This window comes from Trichosurus vulpecula, chromosome 7 (genome assembly GCF_011100635.1).
Source record: "Trichosurus vulpecula isolate mTriVul1 chromosome 7, mTriVul1.pri, whole genome shotgun sequence".
Lineage (NCBI taxonomy): Eukaryota > Metazoa > Chordata > Mammalia > Diprotodontia > Phalangeridae > Trichosurus > Trichosurus vulpecula.
In genome coordinates, this window is record NC_050579.1 from 184,076,424 (window position 1) to 184,103,341 (window position 26,918).

Below are 26,918 nucleotides of genomic sequence, written 5' to 3' on the forward strand. Positions count from 1 at the left end.
AATAACGTTCAAAATCATGTATTCTACATATGTTGTATTTTCCCCTTTCCATGTAGAGCATCTATTGATAGGAACTGCTTCTGACTTCAGTGGGAAATCCGCTCACCAAGGAGAGCTTCAGAGAGTGGATCATGGAGGCAAACCATCAGGAATGCCATAAGGCGCTAGTAGAAGCTAAATTATTTAAGGATTTCTTCTGTTGTAACAATCACACAGTGCTGACTCTTCTTTCACCAGCCAGTGTGTTGTGAATAATTCTAATGCCCTTCATAGAGGAGGCTTATGATATCCTTATTTCCTCTAGAGCAGGGATTCTTAGCCTAGGAGGGACCCCAAAGGGGCCCATGGGTAGATTTCAAGGAGTCTATGAACTTGGGTGGGGAAAAAAAGTACATCTTTATTATCACCAACTTCTACCTGAAAGTTAGCATTTCGTTCAATTACTTAAAAGCATGATACTGAGAAGGCATCCATAGGCTTCGCCAGATTGGCAAAGGAATCCATGATTAAAAAAAAAAAAGGCTAAGAACCTTGGCCATATAGTAACTCTCAATGAGAGGAGTCAAGAAGAGTAGAGGTCTAGTCTTGCCTCTAACAAATGCTTTTCGTGTTACTTTGGGTAAGTCATTTAACCACACACACACCAAAGTCTGAAAGAAACGAGAGCCAGGTTCTTCATTCAAAGTATGTAGTCTATATGCTTTGTGGTTAAGTTGTTTTCAGTCATGTCCAACGCTGTGACCCCGTTTGGGGTTTTCTTGGCAAAGATATTGGAATGGTTTGCCATTTCCTTCTCCAGCTCATTTTACAGATGAGGAAACTGAGGCAGAGTTGAGCAACTTGCCCAGAGTCACCTAGCTAGTAAGTGTCTGAGGCCGAATTTGAACTCAGGAGGAAGTCTTCCTGACTCCAGGGCCAGAACTCTATCCATTGCGCCACCTAGCTGCCACTCTATATGCTAGTAGTCAATAGGATTATCCAGCAGAATTTGCAGGAAGCACCTGAAATTAATTTATGTAACCAAAAGATGAGGTTAGAAACTTCAAATTTTATTTAAAAGGAGAGGGAGAAAAATTACAAATCTAACTAGAATTGCATCCTCTAAAGTTACCTAAACAGTTCTTGATTATAAAACAATTTTCCTAAATGATAGTGATTATTCACTTTTATAAGGCAATAACTATTTTAAATAGTAGCTGTCAGCCACGAGCAGAGGTAAAGACTATATGGTTTCAGAGTCCCTATTGTTTTTTTACACCTAGAGTAAAATACTTTCAGATGAGTCTCAGCAGAGACTAATACAGTAAACCCATTATCTGGCATGGCCAGAATATACTCTCTAATGTTTTGGTTAATCAAATATCCTGATTAACAGACATACCAATAACTACTCTATGAGGAGCAGTTGCCGTAGGGATTGTTTCATTCATTGTACTGTATTTGCATTCCTCTACCCTGATCCTCCAGACTAACAGACACTTAATTGCTGAAATGATTAAAGAATCACCCAAATTTAAAGACATTATAATAAAATATAACTTGACACAAAAACTATCCCGAAGGTTCAGAAAGCACTTGAGAATTGGCATTTAGGTGGCTCACTGGATAGAGTGCTGGGCCTGGAGTCAGGAAGGCTTGAATTTGAATCTAGCCTCAGATGTATGACCCAAGTTATTTAACCGCTATTTGCCTCAGTTTCCTCACCTGTAAAATGAGGACAATAATAGCACCTATCTCCCAGGGTTGTTGTGACGGCCAAATGAGATAATATTTGTAAAGTACTTAGCACAGTGCCTGCACATCTTGTAGTTGTTCAGTCTATTTGTGACCCTATTTGGGATTTCCTTGACAGAGATACTGGAGGGCTTTGCTATTTCCTTCTCCTGCTTATTTTACAGATGAAATAAGCTATCCACGGCGCCACCTAGTGCCCACCTGGCACATAGTAAGCACTATATAAACATTAACTATTATCACCATCACATCATTGGACCTGGAGATACATGGACAGATGCCAATTATCAGAATGCTTAGGTTAACTGAATATCAGATGAACCATCTTTTGCTCTATCTACCTTTGAACTCTCCAGGAGTAATAGAATGTTCCATTCATAGCATGTTCAAGCTGTAGCTACCCCATGTGTAGAATGTGGCAGTTATAGCCAGGCAACCAGTAGTTTTTCATATAAACAGAAATTTCTTGGTGTGGCGCTGCACTTAGTTTTCCAAAGTTATATTGGTCACCATTATGATTCAGTAGTATTACTGAACTTAAATTTCACTTTCTGTTCATGCTCTCTGATTTTATTTTGGATAAACATATCTAGGTTCCACCAACCCCACAGACTGAAGTATTATTGAAGGCAGAGTATACTGGAATTGAACTTAAAAATCAGTCTTTCACTTTCACTTAAGTACAACTGAAGTCAAGTAAGAGGCAGGGTACTGATAAAATGCTAAATCCTCTTCCAAGATCATGTATGTATATACATATAATCACATAAAATGGATTAAATGTAGACCATTTGTATACTTGGGCCCATAAAACAAAGAGACTGGACAACAGTAACTGCTGTGTTTTATTTGGCAGCTAGATAATGCTGCCATAGTTTCTCTTGGCTGAGTCCTGAAAGGATTCCTAATCTCCATCAAATACAATTCATTCTTCATCCAAAAAGAAAATGCTTCTCAGTTTTCGTAACCCACAAGAATAACATTCACGTTTTTTGTTGTTGTTTCTGAAGTCTGTGTTTATTTTAAGGAAAGTAGCTGCTGTTGATTAACTGAACTGTCAAAGGATAAGCTTAGCTTTTATCCTTAGATTAAGAAGGGGAACAGAATAAGAATACAAGAATTCAATAGAAGAACATGGACACAGTTTCATCTCCCTTATGAAACATTTATTGAGCAATTCATATTCCCAAAGGATAGGAACCTAGCTACCTACCAAGAATTGTCACCCTATAGCTTTATTTTTATACCCTGCCTCCATTTAAAAATTTATTATTGTGTGTTTGTATTAACCATGACTTCAATCTAAACTCAGAATGGGATGGCATCTTTTTACTTTAAAAATGTATTGCCATTAAAAGGAATAATACTCATGTTTAAAATTAAAGAATTTGGTCAAGCATTATTCTATTCTTTTGCCCCAAATTTTCTGAAAACATGATATTCATGTTCTCTGAATGATGGTTTAGAAACAAGTCATCAGATTCTATAATAGTGGAATCTAAAATTGACATAAACTGTATTTCCTATCACAGTATATACTGGAGTACCATTACAAAGAACAAACAACACCCTAATGAAAAGAAAAGCATCTGCTATGATAAGTATATGTATTCTTAAGAAAATGTTCTAAAATACTCCTTTGCAAAAGCTGTATCATGTATTTTTAAAAGTTACATATAATTTGATGATTGAGGTTACATTTTAATTTACCTGAAAAGTAATTTCTGAATATACCTTACCCACTGTTAACTACCAAGGCAAGGCCAGAGCACCGTGTCCCCCTTCAAAAGGTAGGACAACCTTTAATGATTTTTATTCTACTTTGTTAGCCTTATGAAGACTGACTAGTTAGTAGTAGGGCAATGGATTCACTTTTTTGCAAGAATTCCCTCCCACATGGTCCTATGGAAAAATGTTATCACCAAAAGTTTACACATTGGGACTGGATAATAATTCTAAAAATACAAAATTTTCCTGTCAAGCACATTAAAACAACTCACACACTTTAACATGTTTTTGTTTCGTTAGAATTTTATTTAAAATTTCCAAAAGTAGTGGAAATAAACAATAAGAATTTACTCTTGTTAAAATACAAAAAGAGATTGTCAGGAATTAACATTCTTTTTGTGGATTGTGAATAAATACCATGGCTTGAATTCATTGTTATATTCCAAGGAACATGGAAATACCATAACGACAATAATTACCATCCTTTTTGTGGATTGTAAATAAATGCCATGGCTTGAATTCATTGTTATATTCCAAGGAACATGGAAATACCATAATGATTAGTGATTCATATCCATCTTTTTTTTTCTTTTTTTACAAATAAATGCTACAGAAATAAGGAGGGGTAAGGAGAGAAGAAGTTCAAGTTGTTCAAACAACACAAACACACTTTGTCATCACACATTCTATGCAGAGCCATAGGACTTGTTTTCAAATCAATAATCCCACCATATATCTTAGTTTGTTGTTTTTTTTTGTTTTTCTCCAAAAAGAACTTGAGTCTGTAATTACATTAGGTCTAAATAATTCAAGCTAATTCAAAATGCATGCTAAACCAAAGTTCACACATGTAATTCCTTAGAAAAAGTATATTAAGCAAATAATAAAAAAAATTATATAAAGTCATGCTTAACTAACTTAAATTGCTGTGGGAAAAGTTTCAGCCTGTATATAAATATGACATAGACTTGCAATAAATGTTTACTGAACTGACTTAAGTGTAGCTAACTAAAGTAATTCTACTCACTGAAATGCAATTATCCAGTGTCCAAAACTGCAGGTCTGGGGAAGTTAATAAAACTGAATTTCTTTTTAAATTATGTAATTCAAAACTTATCACTATTTCATCTAACTTTCCCCCCCAAATTTGACTATCACTCACATATGATGAAAAGTAATCATTAAGAATCTTCCTTGACCCACTCACTTTAGAGATAATACTCCATAAATAATTTACTATTTCTCTTTTCCAAGAAGTATATGTTGCTATAGCCACAAAATTTGTCATCAGAGCCTAATAATTTACCTTGTAATCTCCAAGGTTATTTCATTCCCTTGGTTTAAAAAGAAGGGAGTTACAAAAGGTAGAATTGCAAAGAGCCAAATTAGGCTTGATGTCAGGAAAAATTACCAGACAGAGCAGTACAAAAGCAGAAAGGACTGCCGCCCCTTAGAAGTCTTTAAGAAAAGGCTACACAACCACTTCTTGGGAATGTTGTAGCGAGGATTCTTTTCATTTATATATTGCACTAGATGACCAGTTTCAGTCCTTTTAAAATCAAATTCTGAGATTCTATATTTTTTCAGCAAGTATTTATCAAACACCCATGGCACAAGGCCCTGTGATGTAGAAACAAAAATGAGTAAGTCACAATCCTGGCTTCAAAGAGCTTATAGTCTAATAGGAGAGAAAGTATATTTGCAAAATTTTTTATGTACGTCATTTTTCAATCCTCTAGCACAACAGGGATTTTTGTCTACTACTTTACAGATGAAAAAGCTAAGTGACTTGTGACTTTGGTGACCAAACCATTGTTAGAGGCAGCACATGAATGCAGGACTCCCCTGACTTTAAGTCATTACAGTATATAAAATAGGGCACATAACGAATGTCCTCTAAATTTATTAAGAATGACATTCTTTTTCAAGTCATGTCACTGTTCAAACTAATTTTTAAAAGGCACTTAATTTTCCCCCTTCCAAAAAAATGCATATACAATATACCCAAAAAGCCAAAGAAAAAAATCAGCACACCAAAAAAATAGATCCTCTACACCCCCACCAAACTTACTCTTGCCTAAAAATAATACTCACAGATTATTTAATTTTTACCATCCTCTGTCCTCCAAAATGGTAAACCATGAAAATAAAGACTACCTATCAACCAGGGAGGATAAGGTTGAAGATTGATTTGAAAAAAATCCTATAGGATGAAGGTCACTAAGGAACTGTGACACAGGAACCAAATTCCAAAGAGATTAGCTTTCAGCATGGGGGATCTTGTCTGCTAATTTCATATTAGGAGACAGAGATGAGTTCCAGTCATGCCTATAAACTAGAACACGAAGTTCGTGGTAGTATTTGTTTCCACATGGAAAGACAGCATATTTCAGTTCCACATGGGGTTTGGCTCAAGTAATTCATTTATCATAAGAGAAACTTTCTTGGCAAGGAAGATGGCAGGAACAAAGTCAGCAAGGGAATGAGGTGTTCTGGAATATCATTAGTGCCTGGAGAATACAGTAAAATAATGTATTTTTTCCTTTGGGTGAAGGCTTCCCTCTAAGTACATTGGCTATGTACTATTGTATATTGGCTATGCAAATTATCTATACTATCATATATAGTATAGATTATCAAGGCTAACAATTCACAAAATTCCAGCACATACAAGTTTGCCTGGCTCCTCTCCCTCTCACTTCTTTTTAAAATATTCACACAGAATTAATGTACATCAGATATCTCTAATAAATAACCCTACAAAAAGCTATTCACATATTTTTAAAAACATGTTCACAGTATATCTTTACTACTTTGTACCTACAGCTTCTAAAACCATGTTAATTCTATTGAACATTGGATTTTTGAACCTTATTCTTTTCAACATTAACCTCTGTGGTACCACATATATAGATCGGCAGCTATGTATATAATACATCTGTGTTTTGTGTTAGAGGATTGAGTACTGAGACAACTAAGTTCCAACTACATCAATTTCTAGTACATTTAAACTCTCATGAAATATAGATCTGTGAAAATTTATTTTAGATTACATGAGGTAATGTATTTCCCCCTCTTATTGTGTCACACAATTTCAAAGTACCAGAAACTTGCTCCTAGAAAAAAAAAACCTGTCCTACCTCATTATTGGAAGAACTGATTCTTAACGTGATTCACAAGTTGTGCTAAGGTCTTGGTTTTGTTCTGTAGCATTCAAAAACTCCTCTTCTTGAAGACTAAGTCTAAAGTCCTCTCTGACTCTTTCCAGCAAACCTGGCTTGAAAATCACATCCAGGGCTGTCATTGCCAGAGCCTTAGCAGTACGCAAAGTGTAGAACTGTGCTTCTTGGGATCCTAGAGGGCAGAAGGAAAAAAACTCAACCAACAGACAGTGAAGTGGCAACTGTGCACCAGGCACTGGGGACATAAAGACAAAAAATGGGACAGTCCCTATCAAGGAACTTACATTCTATTGGAGAGACAACATGCACAGATCCAAATACATGCAGAATAAATGAGGAAAATAAAAACTTTCCAGCCTCACTGAAAATTAAACTAAAACCAACTTGACAATGAAGAAATACTTCACTAATTTGATGATTAATGCTCAATCACTCCCCCTTTCCACACCCCTCACAGCATACAAAGCTAATTGAGGGTAATTTTAATTACAAGATATCACAAAGGCAAATTTGCTTCTTTTGGCTATGTAGTCCAATGGACAGAGAGCTGAACCTGGAGTCAGGAAGAACTGATTCAAATCTGGCCTCACACATTTTACCAGCTGTGTTATCCAGCCAAGTCACTCTGCCTGCCTTAGTTTCCTCATCTGTAAAATGGGGTAATAATTGCAACTCCCTCCCAGGATTGTGGTGGGGAGGCAAATGAAATAATATCCATAAAAGACATATGCATATCATCAATATGCATATATTATATATTATATAAATGCTAGCTGTCAGGTGCCAGTAATTCTCTCCCCTCAGCCCCACCCCCTCCGCCAAGGTGATGTATTCCAAAGTCTATTCACATCAGAAACCCTTACCTGCAGCTTCAGTATATTGCTCAGTATGATTCAGTGCATCAGAACCAATATAAAAGTATGGGTGAATCCCAGGAACCACAAAAGTAACATTTCCAAAGTCAGTGGAGCCTTGGAACATACAAAAATAAGAGATGTATTTAGTTAAGTGTTTGAATTATTAAACTATAATAAAAAACTCATTGTCCAAGTTCAGACATGAAAATATATTCGTGGTGAAAGCAAGGTGGAACATTTTTCAAGAAGACAAAAGTCAGACTGTCCAAGAATTGGTGGTGGGAAGAATAAAGCATACTGAAATGTGGGATGAAAATATACTGTCACGTGACCCAGGTATTCTTAAGAGCTGGTCCCCAGAGCCAGAAAAGCCAATCCCACTTGTATAACACAATGCAAAGGACAGTTATTAGGCAAAACACAGTGAGGCACACAAGTGCATGACTACCAGATGCTTCTTATATTTCTGGGTCAGTCATTTTGTTAAAAAATAATACTAGCTATTTTCAACTCACAAATAGATCAGATGTTCAAAATCTACTTGTAAATTCTGGAACTCAAAACATATTTTTCCCATGAAAACTATGTTTTGATATAAGGAAAAGTTCTGTTAACAATTAGAGCTATCCAGAAATGGAAAGGGCTGCTTCTGGAAGTAATAAGCTCCCACTGAAAAGGATCAAGTAAAGACTGAACAGGCATTTCTTGGGGACATAGGAGGAGAAGGCTACTTAGGCACGATTGGACAAGATGACCTCTGAGAAGACTGTCTAAATTCCATAAGCAGTGGTTAGCTCAGGCGAGGTTCAACCTCCATTTTCTCCACTCTATTCTCAATCTTTTGCAATGCAGCTTCTCCCCTCCCTCCTCTACTGTAAGGTTACCAATGCTTTGAACACTGCCAAACCCAATGACCTCTTCTCAGTGCTCTAATTTCTCTATAGTTTTTCACCCTGTTGGCCATTCCTATTCCTTAAAGACAATCTCTCCTCCCTTGGCTTTTGGACAGCTCTCTTGGCTCTCCTCCATGTCTGACTGTGTCCTTTCAGTCTCCTTTAAAAGATCATTATCTGGTATGAAGATATGCTGCCTCTCTCTCTCCCTTTCTCCCCATAGATATGTATATTCTCTCCATTGATATTAACTTTAGTTCCATGTGTTCAATCATCTCCATGCAGATGACCCCTGACTCTAGACCTTTGGTCCTTCAACTCCATTCCCACATTATCATCTATCTGCTAAACATTTCCATCTGGATATCCCCGTAGGCATCTCACAATCAACGTATCCAAAACAGAACTCATGTCTGCCCTACCCCAAATCTGTTAATCCTCTAAACGTCCCTCTTTCTGTTGAAAGCACCAACATCCTTCTAGTCAGTCATATTTACAAACCTGCCTGCCTCACCTTCATACCCTATGACTTGCCCAGATCTTGTCAATTCCACCCACAACACCTCTCAGCAGTAGGGCATAGTGGCTCGTGTGCTTCAGAATCAGGGTTCAAATGTCATCTCTTCCATTTACTAGTGTGTGACTCAGGACCCAGTGTGTGACCCAAGTTGTTTAACCTCTTTATGCCTGTTTCCTCATTTGTAAAATGATGTATGTATACATTTGGGGAGCAGCATTTACTAGACTTGATGACCTCTAAGGTTTCTGCCAGGTCTAAATCTATGATCTATGATCTGACATCTACCACCTTTGGTCCACTGGCCTGGACTACTGCAATAGCCCCAGTGCCACTTCCAAGTTGTTCTCTAAGCTGTTTCCAGTCTTTCTTCTCCAATCTAGCCTCCATAGAGATGTCAAAGTGACATTCATGAAACACAGATCTAACTAGATCATACATGTACTTAAGTCTTCAGTTACTGATTCTAGGGAAAATAAAAAAGCTTCTCATAATCTGGCTTTCCAACCTTACTCCATATTTATTCCCCTTTATGCACACTGTCTTCCAGTAAAAATGGCCAAATAGTTATTCCTCATACATGACATTCCATCACTTGGATCTGATGCCGCTATACAACTCATTCCCTATGTTTGAAATGGAATCTTCCCTCACCTCTGCCTCTCAAGACCCAAGCTTCCTTTAAAGTACTGTTCAGGTGACAGCTACTACATGAAGCCTTTTTTTTTTTTTCATGAAGCCTTTTCTAACGCCCCCTAGTTGCTAGTGCTGGATCCCTATGGCAATTGCTTTGTGTGTGTATATGTATGTATGTATGTATATAGTATTTCCATGTGTACATATTGTATCCATTCAGTAGAATACAAGGTTCCTCAAGGTTTCCTTTCATCTTTGTACCCTGACTAACTAGAACAGTACCTTGTACTAAAATACACATCTATTAAATTAAATAGATACTGAATAACAAAGCATAGTATCAATGTTCTCTGGGAAAATGCATTGAGAGCTGTAATTTATGATGTCAAGAACATCATGCTCCAATGGACCAAGAATGTGGACTCTCCCAGGTATAAACATCTATCCATGGCTTTCAGGGTGGAGATTCCAATGGGGTGAAGGCTCAGGCAGGAGAAAGGGTAAGGAGCAGGAGAGGAAAAGACAAGCTTGGGGAAAAGACAGCTCAGATGATTAAAATAAACATGGATCAGGGCTAAGGAAAGAAGTACAAGGCTTTTAGCGAGAAGTTCCAGTGAGATAAGGTTTGAACTTGGCAGAGAGGAAGGATATCAAGTACTTGGAATGAGGAGAATGGATTCCAGTTCAACTTTTCTCATTAATTAGTCCAATGACCAGTTACACAGGGATAAAATGAATGGAAGGTTGATTGAGACAGGCATCTAAAGAAAAAAAAACCCTCCAAACTACTGAAAGCCTAAGGTCTTTTTCCATTAGCCAAATAACCCTATTACAACTCAAATAACCCAACTATTATACAGACTGACCATTATAGGGTAGGAACCAGTAAAAATAGTTTATTGTATACAACACAGAACTTCACTGACAAAGTTCTATTACTTGAAGCCAAACATCTAGACACAGAAACAGATTTATTGCAGAATCTTTGTTTGAAGTAGAATAAAGGACATGAGAGGGCTTTTGTTTTCCTCAGATAGTTAAGCCATAAAGCACCATAAAAATGTCAGGTCCCCATGATATCTATTGCAGTTGTTTTTTCTCCCCAGAATGAAAAACTGGGGAGAGGTGAAGGAGACAACAAGTTGTACATGTTTTTTGCATTGTGTTTATTTTTTTCTAGTGTTAACACCTTCCCATGAGCTACCCTGAGAATTTCTGGCAAGTTAATCATTGTGAAGTCATTCATTGTGCAGAAAGAAAAGAGAGAAGATGGTATGAACAAAAAACTACTTCTGGAAAAATTCAAAATTCTAACAAATATTCACCTTCACAGTTATTAATAGTAAAGTTGCTATATAAATGGAAAGTGGTACTAAATGATACGGGCAAGAAGTGATCCTCAGGAAGAATAATTTACAAAAACAACAACCTAGCAAATCAGAAATACTCCAATAACTTCTGCACAAAGGTAACAGCTAGCGTCACTGTCCTGCTCAGGTTTCAAGGTGTTGCCTAACACTGTATCTTTAAGTCCTGAAAATTAAATTTCAATTTAAGCTTATGTCACGCTATGCTTTAAGAGACTTCTTCCTCTTAACAATGGCATATTGATTATAGTAGAAAAACCTAAAAGCAACTTCAAGGTATCTCTATATTTTTGAAAACCTGTGCTAAGTGTTCTTTATTTCCTAGCAACAAACCAATACAAACATCACCAACTCCCTATACAACTAAGTTAGCATTGCCCTGGCAATGACCCTGCTTGTTTATAAAGAGGATTAGGGACAGCTTATTAAGAGTTTTCCTTTTCTTTTTTAAGTAGTTCACAATCATAGGAATTAGAGAGAGAAGATTCAGAGATCATCTAGTTCAATCTTGTCACTTGAAAATTAGCTAAATCAAATGTCACCGGTGTAAATATCTGGAATTTTTTAAAAAGCCAAGTATATGGCTACTTCTAAAATTAAATGAACTGATCTGGCATTCTGTATTTGCACAAGGGTCCATTTATTTCCCTTTGTCCTTAACTTCAATTTTTCAAATTGAAATTAACTTTAACTTAAGGTTAACTAACCTTAACTTCAATTTCTCAAATATCTGAGAGGAAACATTTCCTTCCATTAACAATCCATGCCCTTCTATTCCCCAATATACAGGAGGTATAAATGGATAAAGGGCTGGCCTGAAGAGTCAGGAACACCTGGGCTCAGGTCCCACCTCTGAAACAGAGATGTCCTTTAACTCAGGGTCCAGAGGGACATTTAACCCTGAGCAAGTCTCTTAGAAACATTTAAAAAGTTAATCAGTGAGTTGAGCTGTTAAGATGGGTTGCAGAACAGCTGCCCATCTGCATGCATTTGAGCTTCCTCAAAGTGAGCACAGTACAGAGATTAAATGACAAGCCCAGACCAAAAGAGAGCGAAAGAGGTAAAGAACTTTGTCAATAGCTAAAGAAATAATATAAGCACCCTTAGAATTACCTGATGGACAATTTGACATGGAATCTTCTGAAATAAATTCTATTCCCAGCTTTTTTCCATTTTCTATGTAAGTTTTCCAGAGGCTCTTATTAGGAAGAACATTATAGTAGTCATGTACTCCACCTTTTAATTCCACCTAATAAAAACATGGTTATTAAGCACAATTTGAAAAAAAGAGAAAAACAGAATTAGAGTAATTTTTTTCATATCAACGGCATTATAAGCACCTCCACTTCCGCTAAACTATAAGCCTTTGAGGGAAGCAATTGTTATCTTAACTGCACCATATAACTTGCACTTCGGATTTTGTTTCCTGCCTTGAGAACATTCAAATACATACACATCTTAGTATATACATCGTCTCATTATAAAGATGTCTCTTAGGGTTCTGATCATGTATACATCTTTATAGGTGGGACCACTTAATTCTTTCATTCTTTTTATCAGTTTCCAAGGAAGAGGTAATTTAACCTCCCTGTTGCTCCCTACCTAACCCAGTCACTTAATTTATTTCCTGTTGTCTATCTACCAGAAGGAATATACTTCTAGCTTTTGTTTTGTTTCCTTGCTAAGAATTCCCTCACCACCCCACTCTCCCCAGCTGACTCCTATTCTTCCTTCAAAGACCACTTGAAGTCTAACACCCCCCAAGAAACATTAGATAACAATTGTGGTCTCCTGGAGCTGTACTCTTCCTCAGAACTACAGCACTTAGTGGGTACATTATTTCTTAGCACTTAATATATAATTCAGATAACAGTTCAAGGAAGTCTGTGTTGTCCCTCTCAATTAGGCTGCAAATTCAGGATTCCTGTAGCACCTGGCACAGTACCTTCTACATGCATACAATAAATGCTAAATAAATACTGGTTGGTCTGATTGATGTCAGAAATAAAATGCCCTTCAGCAGAATAAAAAGGCAGCCCTTCCATATTATTCCAGGGTCCTGATGTTTACTATAATGTACCATCTACATAATTTTTATTCTAAATGCTTTTTTTTAAAAAATCAGCTTTTGCTAATGACTTGTTTCCTTTAATAGGGATTTTACTACCTAACAAGTCTAAAAAGGTAAATTATATGTTTACCAAGGATAATAAAAACCAATAAATAGCATTAATTTTTGTAGCTATCACAGATGTAGTATATAACTGCTTCCAAAGCACCTCCCAACAACTGAAGTCTTCCCTACCACTTAAAATACTTTTTTTTTTTAAAGAATGGCAAATGAGAGGAACAGAGTCAACCACTATGAGAGACTTTAGGCCTTTTGAAATATAAACTATTCAGTCAACTGAGAATTCCTCTTTTTATAGTTATAAAGAATTGAAATTAAAAAGAGAAAATTCATAATAAGGATAAATCAAGATGAAAATAATTATATAATTATGTTAATGGAATCAGATAACCTGATTCTTCTCCCCATTTGTCTCTCAAATCTTTTTTGTTTAAAATGTAGAAAAAAACCAAATCAAGGTCCTTCCCCCTCCAAATCCTCTCCCCTTCCAAACACTTTTGATTAACAAATGGATTAGCTCTTAATGCTTCTTACTGTGCATCCTGTAGCCAAAGCAGCAGCTTTAAAGCAATCTTCTGCTTTTTTTGTCAAAATTGGAAGCTCTTTCATTGTGGGTGTACGCAGATAATAGACTAATTCAGAGTATGAGGGAATGATATTAGGTTTCACACCACCATGTTTAATTATACCTAAAAAAATAATTCAAGTTATTAGAGTACAGCAAAATAAAAAGTTGCTAAAAGCAATGACTTAAGTTGTAACAAGAGCATAAAGCTTTTCTACCAATGTTCATAGAAATAGAAAGATTTAAAGTTATTGGTGACATAGAAACCCCAATTGCAAAGGATTTTGAAAGTTATATGTACTGTTAATTTAATTGTGATATTTTCCAGCCAAACAGAAAGGAGCTTCAATAGCTGAGTATATGTCCAAGTATTCCTATAAACATAGGAAGGAGTTTATATAACACAGGGTCAACTTCAAAAATCACTTCCTCTCTAATTCTAAATGAATCCTGAAGATATAATTAATTAAATGTAATTTATTACAAGTCTACGTGTGAGATTGGTGAAAACAACTTGACACAAAATTTTGTACTATTTACTCTGTACTTAGCAGAATTTTACTGCAGTTGGAATGTTTAAATCAATATTTTTGGCAGCAAAACCAGACACATCAATGGGACTAGATCTATAACCAGAATGTTGGAAATGGAAAGTAATTTAGGTCATCTAGTCTAAGCCTTTCACTGTATCAATGAAGAAACTAAAACCCAGAGAAGCAGAGGGACTTGTCCAAGGTCACAGATGTCTCCATGAGAGATCTGGGGCATGAACTCAGTTTTTCTGGTCCCAAGTTCTGTGCTCTAAGGTCTCTAAAAGCAATAAGGCTCTAATGAGAACATGAAGAGATGCTAATTGTTTTAATCCCTTGGAGAACTGCGACCATGTGAAAAAGTGGACCAATACTGATCACTTACAAAACTTTTCACAACAAACAAGAAGTTATTATAATGGAAAGATCACTGAAGTACTGACAGCTAGTAAGACAAAGAAACATCATGTATTCAGTAACCATAATTAGTCAGACAATATGCAATTATTAGGCACTTACTATGTGCCAGCCATTGTCCTAAGGGCTAAGGATACAAAGATTTCTGTTCCATGAAAATGAAAGAACAACAAACCTGAAACTGAATTATATGATTATTAAAACCAAGCTTGGCCAGAAGAAAAAAAGATAAAATGGACCTCCTTCCCTCCATTGTAGAGGTGGGGGTCTATGGGTGCAGAACATCATCACACAGATGGTTAGACAAAATTGATGTTCATCATCTTTGCTGAACTGCTCCCCATCCCCACTCCTGCTTTTTAAAAAAAAAATTGTTATGCTCTCTGAGGAGAAAAAGGATCTACCTGGGGATTATTTCATTTTACAGATGAGGGAACTGAGACTCATAAAGGTTAAGTGACTTGCCTATGGCCACATACAACTACTAATTGTTGAGCTAGAATTTAAATGTAAATTTCTCCTGCCTCCAAGTGTGGCAGTGATTCTACTCCTCTAACATCCCACTCTCCCAGGTGTCAGTGATACCTTTATAAAGCCAAATTTGCCTGTTAAATTTTCTGGCTCATTTTACTCATTACACATATTTTGGGCACCTGTAGAGACATCTGAGGCCACAGACTTTCTTGCTGGTTGTCTTGTTTCCTTTGAATTACTGGCCCTCTTTGTGGATCTTTCTTATATTCCGTTATTCTCTGTGACATGTGGCTTGTTTGATATAGGTAGAAGTTTTCCCTCTAATAATGGTAACTTAAAGCCCTTCACAAGCTGGCTTCAACCCACCGTTTCCCGCATATTACACAATTCCCCTTCACATACTCTATGATCTGGCAATGCTGGCCTTCTTGGGGCTCCTCACACATGACATCCCACCAGGTATCCCTGTGCCTCTGTGCAGACTGTGTCCAGGGCCTTGGATACATTCCCTCCTCAGCTCAAATGCTGAAAATCTCTAGTTACCCTCAAATCTCAGTCCAAGTGCCATTTCCTCCATAAGGCCTTTCCTGAGCCCCCAAATTGCTAACGTCTTGATGGTTGCATATATTTATATGTTGCTTCTCCTGCATGTTTGCATGTGTTTACATATTGTCTCCCCTGATAGATACTGAGCTTCCTGAGGACAGTGCCTGTTTCATTTTTGTTTTTGTATCCTTAGTGCCAAGCAAGAAGTAGGAGCTTAAAAATGGTTATTACTATTTCTCTTCCTCTATTATCAGTTTAAACCTCTGCAAGACTACAAACACATTTCTTACTGGTCCTTATTAGGTTCCCTCTATCTTCCCGGTTCAGGAATCCAAAACTTTTTCACAGAAACCATCTTCTAAACCAGCTGTTCACCCACTCCTCTCCCTCCCCAAACTGCCTCAGCCTTCTACTGAGGCTCCTTATATCAATCAGTAATAGTGATTTAAAGAAAAAAAAAACTAAAAAATACCCAACTCTATCTCTGAAGTTTTTAATTTATTGCTCAAACTTCTAAAAACCTTAACAGTACTTCCTCAAAGGATCTAGCTCTATCCCATATGGGAAAATTCCATAGCCTAGTATACAGCTCCACGGTTTCTTCCCTGTTTTCCTTCTCACATTTGGATATGCTCTGACCTATCACAGGTGAGAGTTCCCCTCTGCCTCCTTCAGATTTGATTTTCCTCTTTTGGCTCACCTTAATTACTATCCATATTTCATGTGTTTGGGTATATTTCATTTTTTTCCAAAAATAATCTGATTCCCTCTACTAACTGGGAGATGGGAAAAATGTTCCTCCAGCCCTTTTACTTCTAACAAGGAGGCCAAGTAGAATTTTGTGCAGCCTTAGCTTGGATTTGGCACTGGCAGAAATGCAAACATAAAGCAGAGTCTCTGAAGCTGACTACAAAATTTCTTATCCTGGAGCAAAACAGTTGATCTTTAGGCTTTCCAATCTCTGCATGTTTGCCCTGGCTCTGACAGAGATTCCAGGATGTTGGTTTATTCTGGTCTTTCAAGCTTTCTCTAGGTGGTTCAGTGGATAAAGCACTGGGTCTGGAGTCAAGAAGACCTGAGTTCAAATATGGCCACAGACACTTACTAGCTGGGTGACCCTGAGCAAGTCACTTAACCCTGTATGCCTCAGTTTCCTCATCTGTAAAATGAACTGGAGAAGGAAATGGCAAACTACTCCAGTATCTTTGCCAAGCAAGCCTCAAATGGGGTCACTAAGAGTCAGACACAACTGAAAAGGACCGAACAACAACAAAGCTGTCTCCAGTGACAGGCAGGACTCTCTAGTGACCAGTTCTGGGATTTCATCAGGGTAAGAGGTTCTCACCAAACTTCTTCCGCCAGTGCAGATCTCCACAACTTACAGATTTAGTGAGCTGTGTGGGGCACTGAGCTTCTTTGGCTTTGGATCTGCAATTAGCAGATTACAGCCAAAACTCTAAGGTAAAGAAAAGCTGTAGCTCTGCCAAGAGGTCTTTAAGAAGAAATTTAATTTTCTACCTCTACACACCCATTCTCTCCTCTTTTTGCTCATCTGTTCCACTGATTTAGGTCTCTACAGCATAGGATCATAGACTCAGAGTAGAGAAGGACTTCATAGACAACTTATAGTTCATATACTTCAACTGTCTCATTTTATAGATGAGCAAGTGGGTCGAGAGAGGTTGTGACTTGCCCAAAATCACAAAGGGAGAAAGAGTCAGAAATGGAATTTAAAGTCAGTTCCTCTAACTACAGAATTAATATTCCACCTGACCCCTTCCCTTCCCCCTCACCCCAAGCCATCATGCAATACCTTCTGTGATACATAGGAAGCAACTGTTACCTATTTTTTAAATTGGGAAAACTAAGACATGGAATCTCATAATTGGCAAACAAGAAGTTGTGATGGCAACTTATACACTCAAGTCTTGACTTACAAATATATCATTTCCCTTTAACATTACTGTATAAAAACTGAGCCATTAAATAGGTAAATAATACGAAAGAAACAATGATATCCAAACTACTACTACTACTACAACTACTAACTAGCATTTACATATCGCTTTATAGTTTGCAAAGTACTTTACAAATATTGAATTTTATTCTCACAACCACCCTGAGAGATAGGTGCCATTATTATACACATTTTACAGCTGAGGAACCTGAGGCAGACAGAAGTTAAGTGACTTGCCAAGGGCTACACTGCTAGGAAGCGTCTGGGGCTGTAGTTGAACTCGGAAAGAAGGATCTTTTAAAAAATATTTAAAGCCAAACCATGTCAGTCTCTCATTGCATGCATTCCTGAAAATAAGTTGATTTTACCAACACTTAAGTTAATAAACATTTGGAAAAATTATTCTTATTAAAATTCTATTAAATTCCAACTGAGTATAAGTACTACTCCCTGCATAAAAGAAGTATTGACATACTCACCATGAACTCTCCAAGAGGGTTTCATTTGTTGTCTTAAAACTGACAGATTGTTGTAAGCAAGAACAGCAGCATCTAATGCATTCAGACCTTCCCAAGGATAAGCAGCAGCATGAGAAGCTTTTCCATAGTATTTCACAGTCACACTGGGAAAGAAGCATCACTTGTTATTTATTTATTTGTAATGGTAAAAAAAAAAAAAGTGCAAAGCAGTTATTTGGGGAAACACCCAAGTATTATTATTTAATAAATTCATAAATGCTACAACCCTCTATAAGCTGCAGAGGAAATACAAAACTACACTGGTACAGGGAGAGTTTCCTTACCTGAGATTTCCTAGTTACAAGTCCTGGTCCTATTCCTATAATCATCCAGAGTATTACACACAAATTGTATACCTTTTGCTGTGGAGGGCTGGGAACAGGTTAAGGGAGTGGACCATAAATATGTTAAGTGGGGGTGGAAATTTGTGATGAATAACTTTATACAATCAAGAAGTAGGCACAATTTGTAACAAGAAACTATAAAAATGGAGGGTTTGGGGAAGTGAACATCAGATAAATCTCATTCATATCTGAAACTGAAGGGGGATCAAAAGTAGGGTTGGGAAGGAGAAAAGAACTAGAATCTAAAGTGGGTGCCTTAGATTGCTTCTGGGAAGATTGGGGAATGGCTGAACAAATTGTGGTATATAAATGCAAGGGATTTTTTTTTCACCTTAAGAAATGATAAAAAAGATGATTTCAGAGAATCCTGAGTCATAAGAACTGAGGCAGTTAAGTAAGTAAAAACATGAAAACAATTTGTATAAGCACAACAGCAACCTTATAAAGAAAACAGCTATGAAACACTTGAGAACTCTGATCAAAGCAATGACCAAAGAACCCAGAATGAAGCACATCATTGAGCTCTGACAAAGGTGCCAGAGAGAGGGTACAGGCAGAGGTTCTTAGACAAGACCTCGCTGTGGGTTTGTTTTGCTTAGTTGCCTTTATTTGTTACAAGGATTTCCCCCTCTTTCTCTCAGTTAACTAGGGGAAGGAGGGAAGTAGCAATAGAGATGCCAAAAAACAAAAAGGGCCATTGAAACATTTTTTTAATGCACAAAGAGAACATAAGGAAGTTCAGAAGGAAGCACAGACAAGCAGAATAGTTTTAAAAGTAATATGTGGAATTTGTAATTTACTTTTTATAATGCAAGTCATGTCAAGTAGAGACTCATGGTTTCATATAGAATCCTCTTTCTGGTGTTTAAGTTCAGATTAAAAAATTAAATTTAAAAAGGGAATATATCACTTAAGCATTCTAATGTTGAAAAGATTAGTTGTTAAGAACATTTTTCTTTCCATTTTCCATGCTAAAATGGTCAACAATCAATAGTTGATGCTTAAGAGATGTACTTTATATATCTAATCAACTAAAATTGCTCCTAAAATTCATAACTTCTACTAATCCTTGCCATGAACTTCTTACCCCTTTTGTTTGTAACACTAACATAATTATGAAAAAAATCCTAGTTTAGCTCATATTTTGATGAAGTTTTTTTCACCTATCCATACTGAAACAAAAAAAAATTTTTTTTAGTAATAATACCTTGAAACATTATAAATTACTTATCCCACTTCCAAATGGTTCTCTTACCAAGATTACTTGCTTAGTTACTATCAGAATAAAAAGCTTATGGCAAAGAAATGCAATCAAGCTGCCTGCCTTTTCAGCAGATGCTTTAAAGTACTTAAGTTAATTTTTTACAAATTTGCAGAGGAAACTATTTTCAAACATTTGACCAAATGTGTTCTATTATATATCTAACATTTAGATGTATCATTATTTTCTTCCAAAATGCCTAAAAATGGCATAGCTGAAAATCTTTAAGCATCTATGGAAATAATCTATTCAATGATATTTCAAGACTGGTATCAAATTGTTAGGAAAGTATTAGATTTAATAAATGAAACAGACTAAACATTTGAGTCCCTAGAAATTTCATGTCATTTCTGGATTGTTTCCAAACATTCTCCTAGCAAAAAAGCCTCCAGGTGCCTAATTTTATTATGATAGTATGAAGCAGTGCCTAATAAGGCTGTGTATTCTTGAATCTTTCTATCTCCTCCAATGCTAGCCCAATGTTCACACAGTAGGCCTTTGATGAATGCTGGCTGAATAAAAGAATAGGTCTATTCTCTCACCATCCCCCTGAAACTGAAAAACACTTGTTAAGACATTTATTCGGAAGTGTGTTTAAAAAAAGAACCCCCCCCCCACACACACTATTTCCATGGAAAACAGTCTAATACCAGTTCTACAGATTAACTCTCAAAACCATTAATAAAAACACCACAAATACAAATTGAGAGAAAACTATATTAATGGTTATTTTAGCAGTAATATTTAAAATTAAAAAGTATTTAAGCATCTTTAAGCTTCTGAAAGGCTCATGCCAGAGTGAGACCAGGAAGGACCTCTCCTATATGAATGTATCAAGTGCCAAAGCTCAGCATTTTACTAATACATCAATGCCAATTTTTTCAGAAAGGACATAAGAAAATGACATTAATAAATAAAAGCTAATTATCATAATCATTCAAGGTTAATTCATACTAATGATAGGAATTAGAGCATCTTCCTGGAAACTATTATACACATTTTTAACTTAGATAGGTAACTGAAGATTTGCCCAGAATAATCTTTTTCAATTTTACTTTTTACTTCTGAACACTCCAACGTAGATGGCTTAGAACCAGTCTAGTTCATTGGAAAATGCACTGATTTGGGGTTAAGGGACCTGCTTTTTAATCTAGCTCTCCAATTCACTTCCTCTGTGACCCTTGTCCAAGTCCTTTCTCTGTAGAACAACAAAGTTGGATTAAATGACCTCTGAGCTCCCTACACATATGCAACACTATGCCACGTAAAGAGTTCATATTTTCTACAACGCTACATAGAGAAATTCAGATGAACGATTTTTAAGATGTTTGTACCAGATGGGTAGTTTTCCAGAAAACCGATTTGCTACTATTATCTACTTTAAAATACACTACCAATGGGAAAATTTTCTGTCTCAGAGTTCCTATAAAGTAGTTTTACATTAAAATGCTTATGAAAGCCTGCTTACGAAAGAAGTTTAGTTTAAAATAAAAGGCAAATCAAATGACTTTCATTGTCAAACACACAATGAAAAGTATTAAATGTAGATTCAGAAAATCTCCTATTGCTAAATACATGTTGAACTATTTCTATGATATAAAGTGCCTACTATCTGTAAAACCTCCCTACAAAGCCCTCTCTCCTCTGGTGCCTCTATGGCATGGAGATGAACCTGGCTTCCTAAATGCTCTACCAGAAAAATAAAAGCTCTGGTGGTTTCATTTAAATATGGTCCCAACAACAGATAATCTGCTTTCAGGGGCCCAACCTAGCTAAATGCAGAGGCTCACCACCAACAGGCTGGCCTCCTGATGGACTCTTTGGCCATAACAACCCATGAAATGAAGATAAAGTACAAACTGTCTAGTGTGGCTCGATACTGCATTGATGGTGGCAGAAAATGGTACGTGAGATGCTATGAACCCCAGTTCTTAGACTGACCGCACATTTTAATTTAATTGCTGGTATTTGAAAAATGACATCCTTGTCAAACCATCAAGTGGACATGCTGCTGGAGTAACTAAATTGTATGAATAAGTGAAATTATAAAAGAAGTTGGAGTTAAATGGAAAGATGGGTCACACACTGTCCTTGGAGAGGAAAATAAAGGGGCTGGCCAAAAGGAGACCAAAAGAAGCTAAAAAGCACCTTTGTTAAATATTTGACCTACTTAACTTCACAGCAGGCTCTGCTGAGAGGTGTATGGTGGGTGTGAGTAGGCTCATACAAATAACATGAAACTTCTAAGAAAAGTTGGAGGAAAAAATGATATCAGAGAAATGTGTGCTTAAAATAGAAGGCATGGGCAATTAGCACATGTGAAGAATAGCTTGGTAATTGGCCTGTATGCCACAAACCAGAAAGGCTCCCAGGTCAGTGGGTGGACCTCTTGCAGCAAACTTATGGAAGGACATCAATAAAAGCTATATAGAGTAAGCCAAGACCTGATCACTGGAGGAAATGCCCACAACCAATGAGATAACTCATCTGTTAGAGTATGTGCAAGGGAATGAGGATATAAAAAATGAAATGGTTTCTTCTGTAGAATATGTAGGAGACACACACAGATACAGACAGACACACACACACACCCTCTTCCAGGAGAGACCAAGATATAATACAGGTAATATAAACATTTTGAAATTCAAACACTGTATGAAAAACATTTTAAATTCTAGTTTCAAGGAAGAAACATCTCTTTTCCTCAGCTTCCTTACTTACTCATGCTCAGCCACATCAGGTAGGTAAGCAGCATTTTCTTGTGATGGATGAGCCATAAAAACAACATCAAGGTTTTTAAAAGCTCCAGCTTCAATTAAGTCAATTTTGCCACCTCCATCTTCTTCTGCGGGAGTGCCCAGGACAATGATCTAGAAAAGACACAGGGGTCAGAAAAGCCCTAATATCTCTCCACCAAATAACTTACAGGATCCTAATATTCACTCATTCAAAATCTATTTAATTGCTTATGTCTTCAAACTACAGGAAAGACTTTGGCTTCTAACATACAACTAATGTGAATGACCTTTGATACTTAGAAATTCATACTTTAATTTACATCAAAATATAAAAGAGCTCACATGAATACCAATTTGATGAGAAACAGCAGAAACTTTCTCTATGAAATGCTTATGAGGAAAAGAGAACTAAGCCTATTTGGTTGTTCAAGGTACTCTGTAACTCAGGTAGTCTTTAAAGCCTTTACTACAACTTTTCTTGACTAAATGTTAGCTATGTAGGGACAAGGACTGGACCTGTGATTTCATGGGTAAAGAGAATTCCAGCATGAGGAAAACTCTTCCCGAATGCAGGTCAGTGCCTTCTGGGCAACTTAATAGCCTTGACAAGTTGCCTAGAGCAGTGGTATCAAACTCAAATAGAAAAGATCCCGGAGGGCTGCACATTGACTTAGAAATCTGCAGATTAACATTATCTATGTTGTGTTGTATTTTCGTTTATTTTGTTAAAACATTTCCTAATAACATTTTAATCTGACTGGACTCACTCGGTTTTGCAGCCATAGAGTTTGGCACCTCTGGCCTAGAGCAATAATAGGTTAACTGACTTGTCCAGGGTCACACAGGCAGGATATGTCAGAGGCATTTTGTAGTTTAGCATTAATAAGCAAATTATCTGCAAAGAGCTTTATAATTATTAGTTAATCCCCACAACAACCCTGTGAGGTAGGTGACAAGTACCATTTTACAGGGAAAGAAAAAGAGGCCCAGAAAGTAGAATGACTTGCCTAAAAGGACACAGATAGGCTAAGGCAATGTTGGGGCTAAAATTCAAATCTCATGACTTCTATTCTTATGCTGCTACCTCATTAAGAAGTTTCAGGATAGATTATTTTTAGAAGTGCATTAAACAATCTTAAAAACCACAGTTAGAAATGACCAATTACACAAACTTACTAATTCGTTTCCACCAGTTCAATCAGGCAGATTTATTGGTCACCAAACACCTAATTAAACAAAAAAGAACTTTACAGAATAAACATTTTACTTTAATATTTAGTACTTTCTTCAATGCATACAATTTTAAACAGTCAGAAAAAATGTCATTGAAAAATGGGGCTCCTTAAGTTCTAAAATCACTCAATTCAATAAACATTTATTAGGTACCTGGGGATACAAAGACAAAAAATGAGAAGATTCCTAACTTCAAAAAGCAAATGCAATAAATTAAGTTGAAATATATGTAGAAGCATTACTGTGTAAGAGAAATGATGATAATTTTTCTGAAAGTGACAATTTTTACTGTTTGAGAACTATAAGGTTCCTATGAATTATGCAAATAAGATTGCATATGCCTCTTTAAAATTATCATTATTACTTCTGAGCCCTCCAAGGATCATTAGTTCCCTTGGGTTCAGCTATCCTATTTATGCAGATCTACGTAGCCTACTCTCTTCTTCTGAGCTCCAGTCCCACCTTACCAACTGTCCTTTGAACATCTGGGTTCAAGGTCTCACTGCTCAACCATGTCCAAAACCAAGCTCAGAATTTTCCTTAACTCCTACACATCCTTCTCTTTTCCTGATGCATTTGTATTGTCTATTTCCCATGCCCGGAATGCTCCCCCTTTTCACTTCCTCCTCTTGGAATCCTGGGCTTCCTTTAAGACTTCAAATCTCATCTTCTGCAGGATGCCTTTTCTGGTCAACCAGGATCCTTCTCCCCAGAGTTTTCCCTTCGAGATTACCTTCCATTTACATCTTGTACAGACAGAGTATTTGTATATTGTCTTCCCTATTAGAATGGGATCTCCTTAAGGAGAAGGACAATGTTTTTGCCATTCTTTGTATCCCCAACACTTAGCACCTGGCACAGGGTAAAAGGTTAATAAATGTTTGCTATGTACCCCATGCTAATCTCAGAACATCTAATATGCCTGGTTTGACAGTCTAGTTTTTTTCTTGTACTGACATAAGGAGAAGAGAAAGAGGTTGTCCACATTCAGTAACAGCCAACCCTTCCCTAGATGGACAAAGATTAAAAAAAAGAGAGAGAGAGCTGAAAGGAAAAAGACAAGGAAGAAAGGCCTTATAAATAAAATACTTTCACATTCTCTTTAAGCAAAACAAGGCTAGATTCGATTTTTAGCTCAAAAGTAATTATTCCCATATGCTAAATAAAAATAACACTCTCTTCTAATGAAATTTTCTCAAATCCAACTAAAATTTTTCTGTTTAAAATGTGAAGGGTTTTTTTTAGCCCATGAAGGCAAAAATTTTTTAGAACTTAAAAGCCTGAACTGAACTACATTTAAAATGCTTCCCTATTATTACAGAAACAATAGTTCTATGAGGATTATAAAGTATAAGGAGACAAAAATCTCTCCAGTATTTAAATATAAAAGATGTCCAGAAAGATCAACAGCAGTCACACAAGGTTGCCCCTAGTGGTTCTGTTAGCCACTGTAGATCTCTTTTCAAAATACAGCATCCCTGTTTGTCCATTTATTGTCCTTTACTTTCCTCCCTTCTACAGCCCTTGTTATGAACTACCATTCGCCACTCCCCACCCCTACACCAAAGGAAGCCCCCTCCCTTCCCATCCTCAGTTACTCAAAACACTAGATGACACAAAGTTTTGGGGCCCAAAGACAAACTATAACTAAGAATTCATGCCCGGGAGAAAGAGTCCCACAGACCAAGTCTAAGTCAAAGGGACATGAAGTGAGCCTTCAGTTGAGGGTGTCAGGAAGGATACCACCAACCTGAAGGACAAAAAGATAGAAGCTCTCACTAGCAGCTCACCCCCAGCCCATCATCCCGTAGTTTCCCATTTAAACCTACTATTCTAGCTAACTAGGTGTTCAGCTTTGCCGTTTGTACGCTACTGAAAGGCTGCAAGTGCGGCCAGAACCTTCTAAATTCTCCACTGTGGGACAAAGCTCCGAGGGTCCTGCCTTAGTTACAGCTCAGTTCAAAGCCCTTCTATACAGGGAGTATTTAGGTGCAATCTATACAAAACAGTTATCTGATTGAGTCTTAATTAAATATTTAGATCTATCGATCTACATATCTGGTATAGGATCTGCCTTCTAAGATTTGGAAAAATAACAGGTGATGGAGACGGGTCTAAGTGCAACAATACACTGTCAATCCTGGGAGGCAGTGAACTGTCAGACCGCCAACTGAGGGGTAAGGAGAGTGGTTGGCGTTCCGCTCCTCCCTACTCGCTCCAGGGAGACCACCGGGACGTGTGTACAGGGCCTGGTGTGGGACAGTATCTGCAGCGCTTGCCGCCCGCAGCCCAGACCTGGTCTCACCTTCACAGGCGGACGGCTCGGGTGGCTCTCCAGCGCCCCCTTCAGACCCAGGGCGGCCGCTGCGCCCACCTCGGCGATCAGGTTGTGGCCGCAGGCGTGCCCGATGCCAGGCAGCGCGTCATACTCGCAGAGAAAGCCCAGCTGCAGCGGCGCGGGGCGCCCAGACCCCGAGGCCGGAGACTCCCATTCTGCCCTGAAGGCCGTGTCCAGCTTGTAGTGAGGCTGAACGGTCCACAAGCTGGCTGGCGGCTCTTGCTCGAAGAAGCGGGTCAGGGTGCCGTGGGCCTGGTACTCCTGGTAGGCGAGCTCTGGCTCGCTCCAGATCTCTCGGCTCAGGGCCCCCAGTCGCTCGGCGGCCTCGTCTATGCACTCGGCGGCGCGGCGCTTCAAAAGCTCCAGCTCCGGGACGGCCCCGCCGCCCTCTCCGGGCAGCTCCTCGCCTGGTCTCATGACTGTCAAAACCTCGTCCCTACCGGGTGGAGGGAAAAATTCGGAGAGAAGAGAGAAGATAACCTCTACCACACTGCCCGCGGATCTCCCCTGGAGATCGCGCCAGCTTCCTCTTCAAGAGCCAGCGAGCCCCGCCTCTGCTCCGCCCCCCAGGCTACCTCACGCCCAATCACAGCTCTTCATTTCCTCCCTCTCCCTTTCTTACGTCCGCCCTCCCGATGGGCCTTCTGGGAAATGTAGTCAGCTGCCTTCTCTCTCCATCCTAGGGCTTGAAACTGAACTATGTTTATAAAGCTCACCTCTTGTCTTTATTTTAGTCTCCCCACAGGACTGTGGATTCTGAGTTCAGAAAAACTCTCCAGTATTTGAATACAAAGTATCCAGGCTTGTTGGGAGCAGGCATAAAAGGCAGCTAGGGTATCTGCAAATGGGCAGTGGAGGTACATCGAGTTCTTAACTTGCTATCCACTAACAGGCACCCAAGCGTCCACAGGTAGATTTCAAAGGTTTGTGAACTTGGATGGGGGAAAAACTA

At 37.8% G+C, this 26,918-nt stretch overlaps 1 protein-coding gene across 2 annotated transcripts; it reads right to left on the reverse strand.

Annotated features, from left to right (window-relative positions):
* Positions 1–928: 928 nt before the first annotated feature.
* Positions 929–26,550, reverse strand: PM20D2 (peptidase M20 domain containing 2). Of its 2 annotated transcripts, XM_036766630.1 has the most exons (8): positions 25,934–26,469; positions 22,379–22,527; positions 18,014–18,156; positions 13,580–13,734; positions 12,028–12,163; positions 7,508–7,615; positions 6,603–6,816; positions 929–1,001 (listed from the first exon to the last, which is right to left on the reverse strand). In XM_036766630.1, the coding sequence occupies exons 1-7, from the start codon at positions 26,381–26,383 to the stop codon at positions 6,626–6,628; spliced, it is 1,332 nt and encodes a 443-aa protein (XP_036622525.1). In that variant the 5' UTR covers positions 26,384–26,469; the 3' UTR covers positions 929–1,001; positions 6,603–6,625. The 2 variants fall into 2 exon arrangements, with proteins under 2 accessions (XP_036622525.1, XP_036622524.1); XM_036766629.1 differs by lacking the exon at positions 929–1,001 and having other exon boundaries at positions 3,751–6,816; positions 25,934–26,550.
* Between the last annotated feature and the right edge of the window lie 368 nt (positions 26,551–26,918).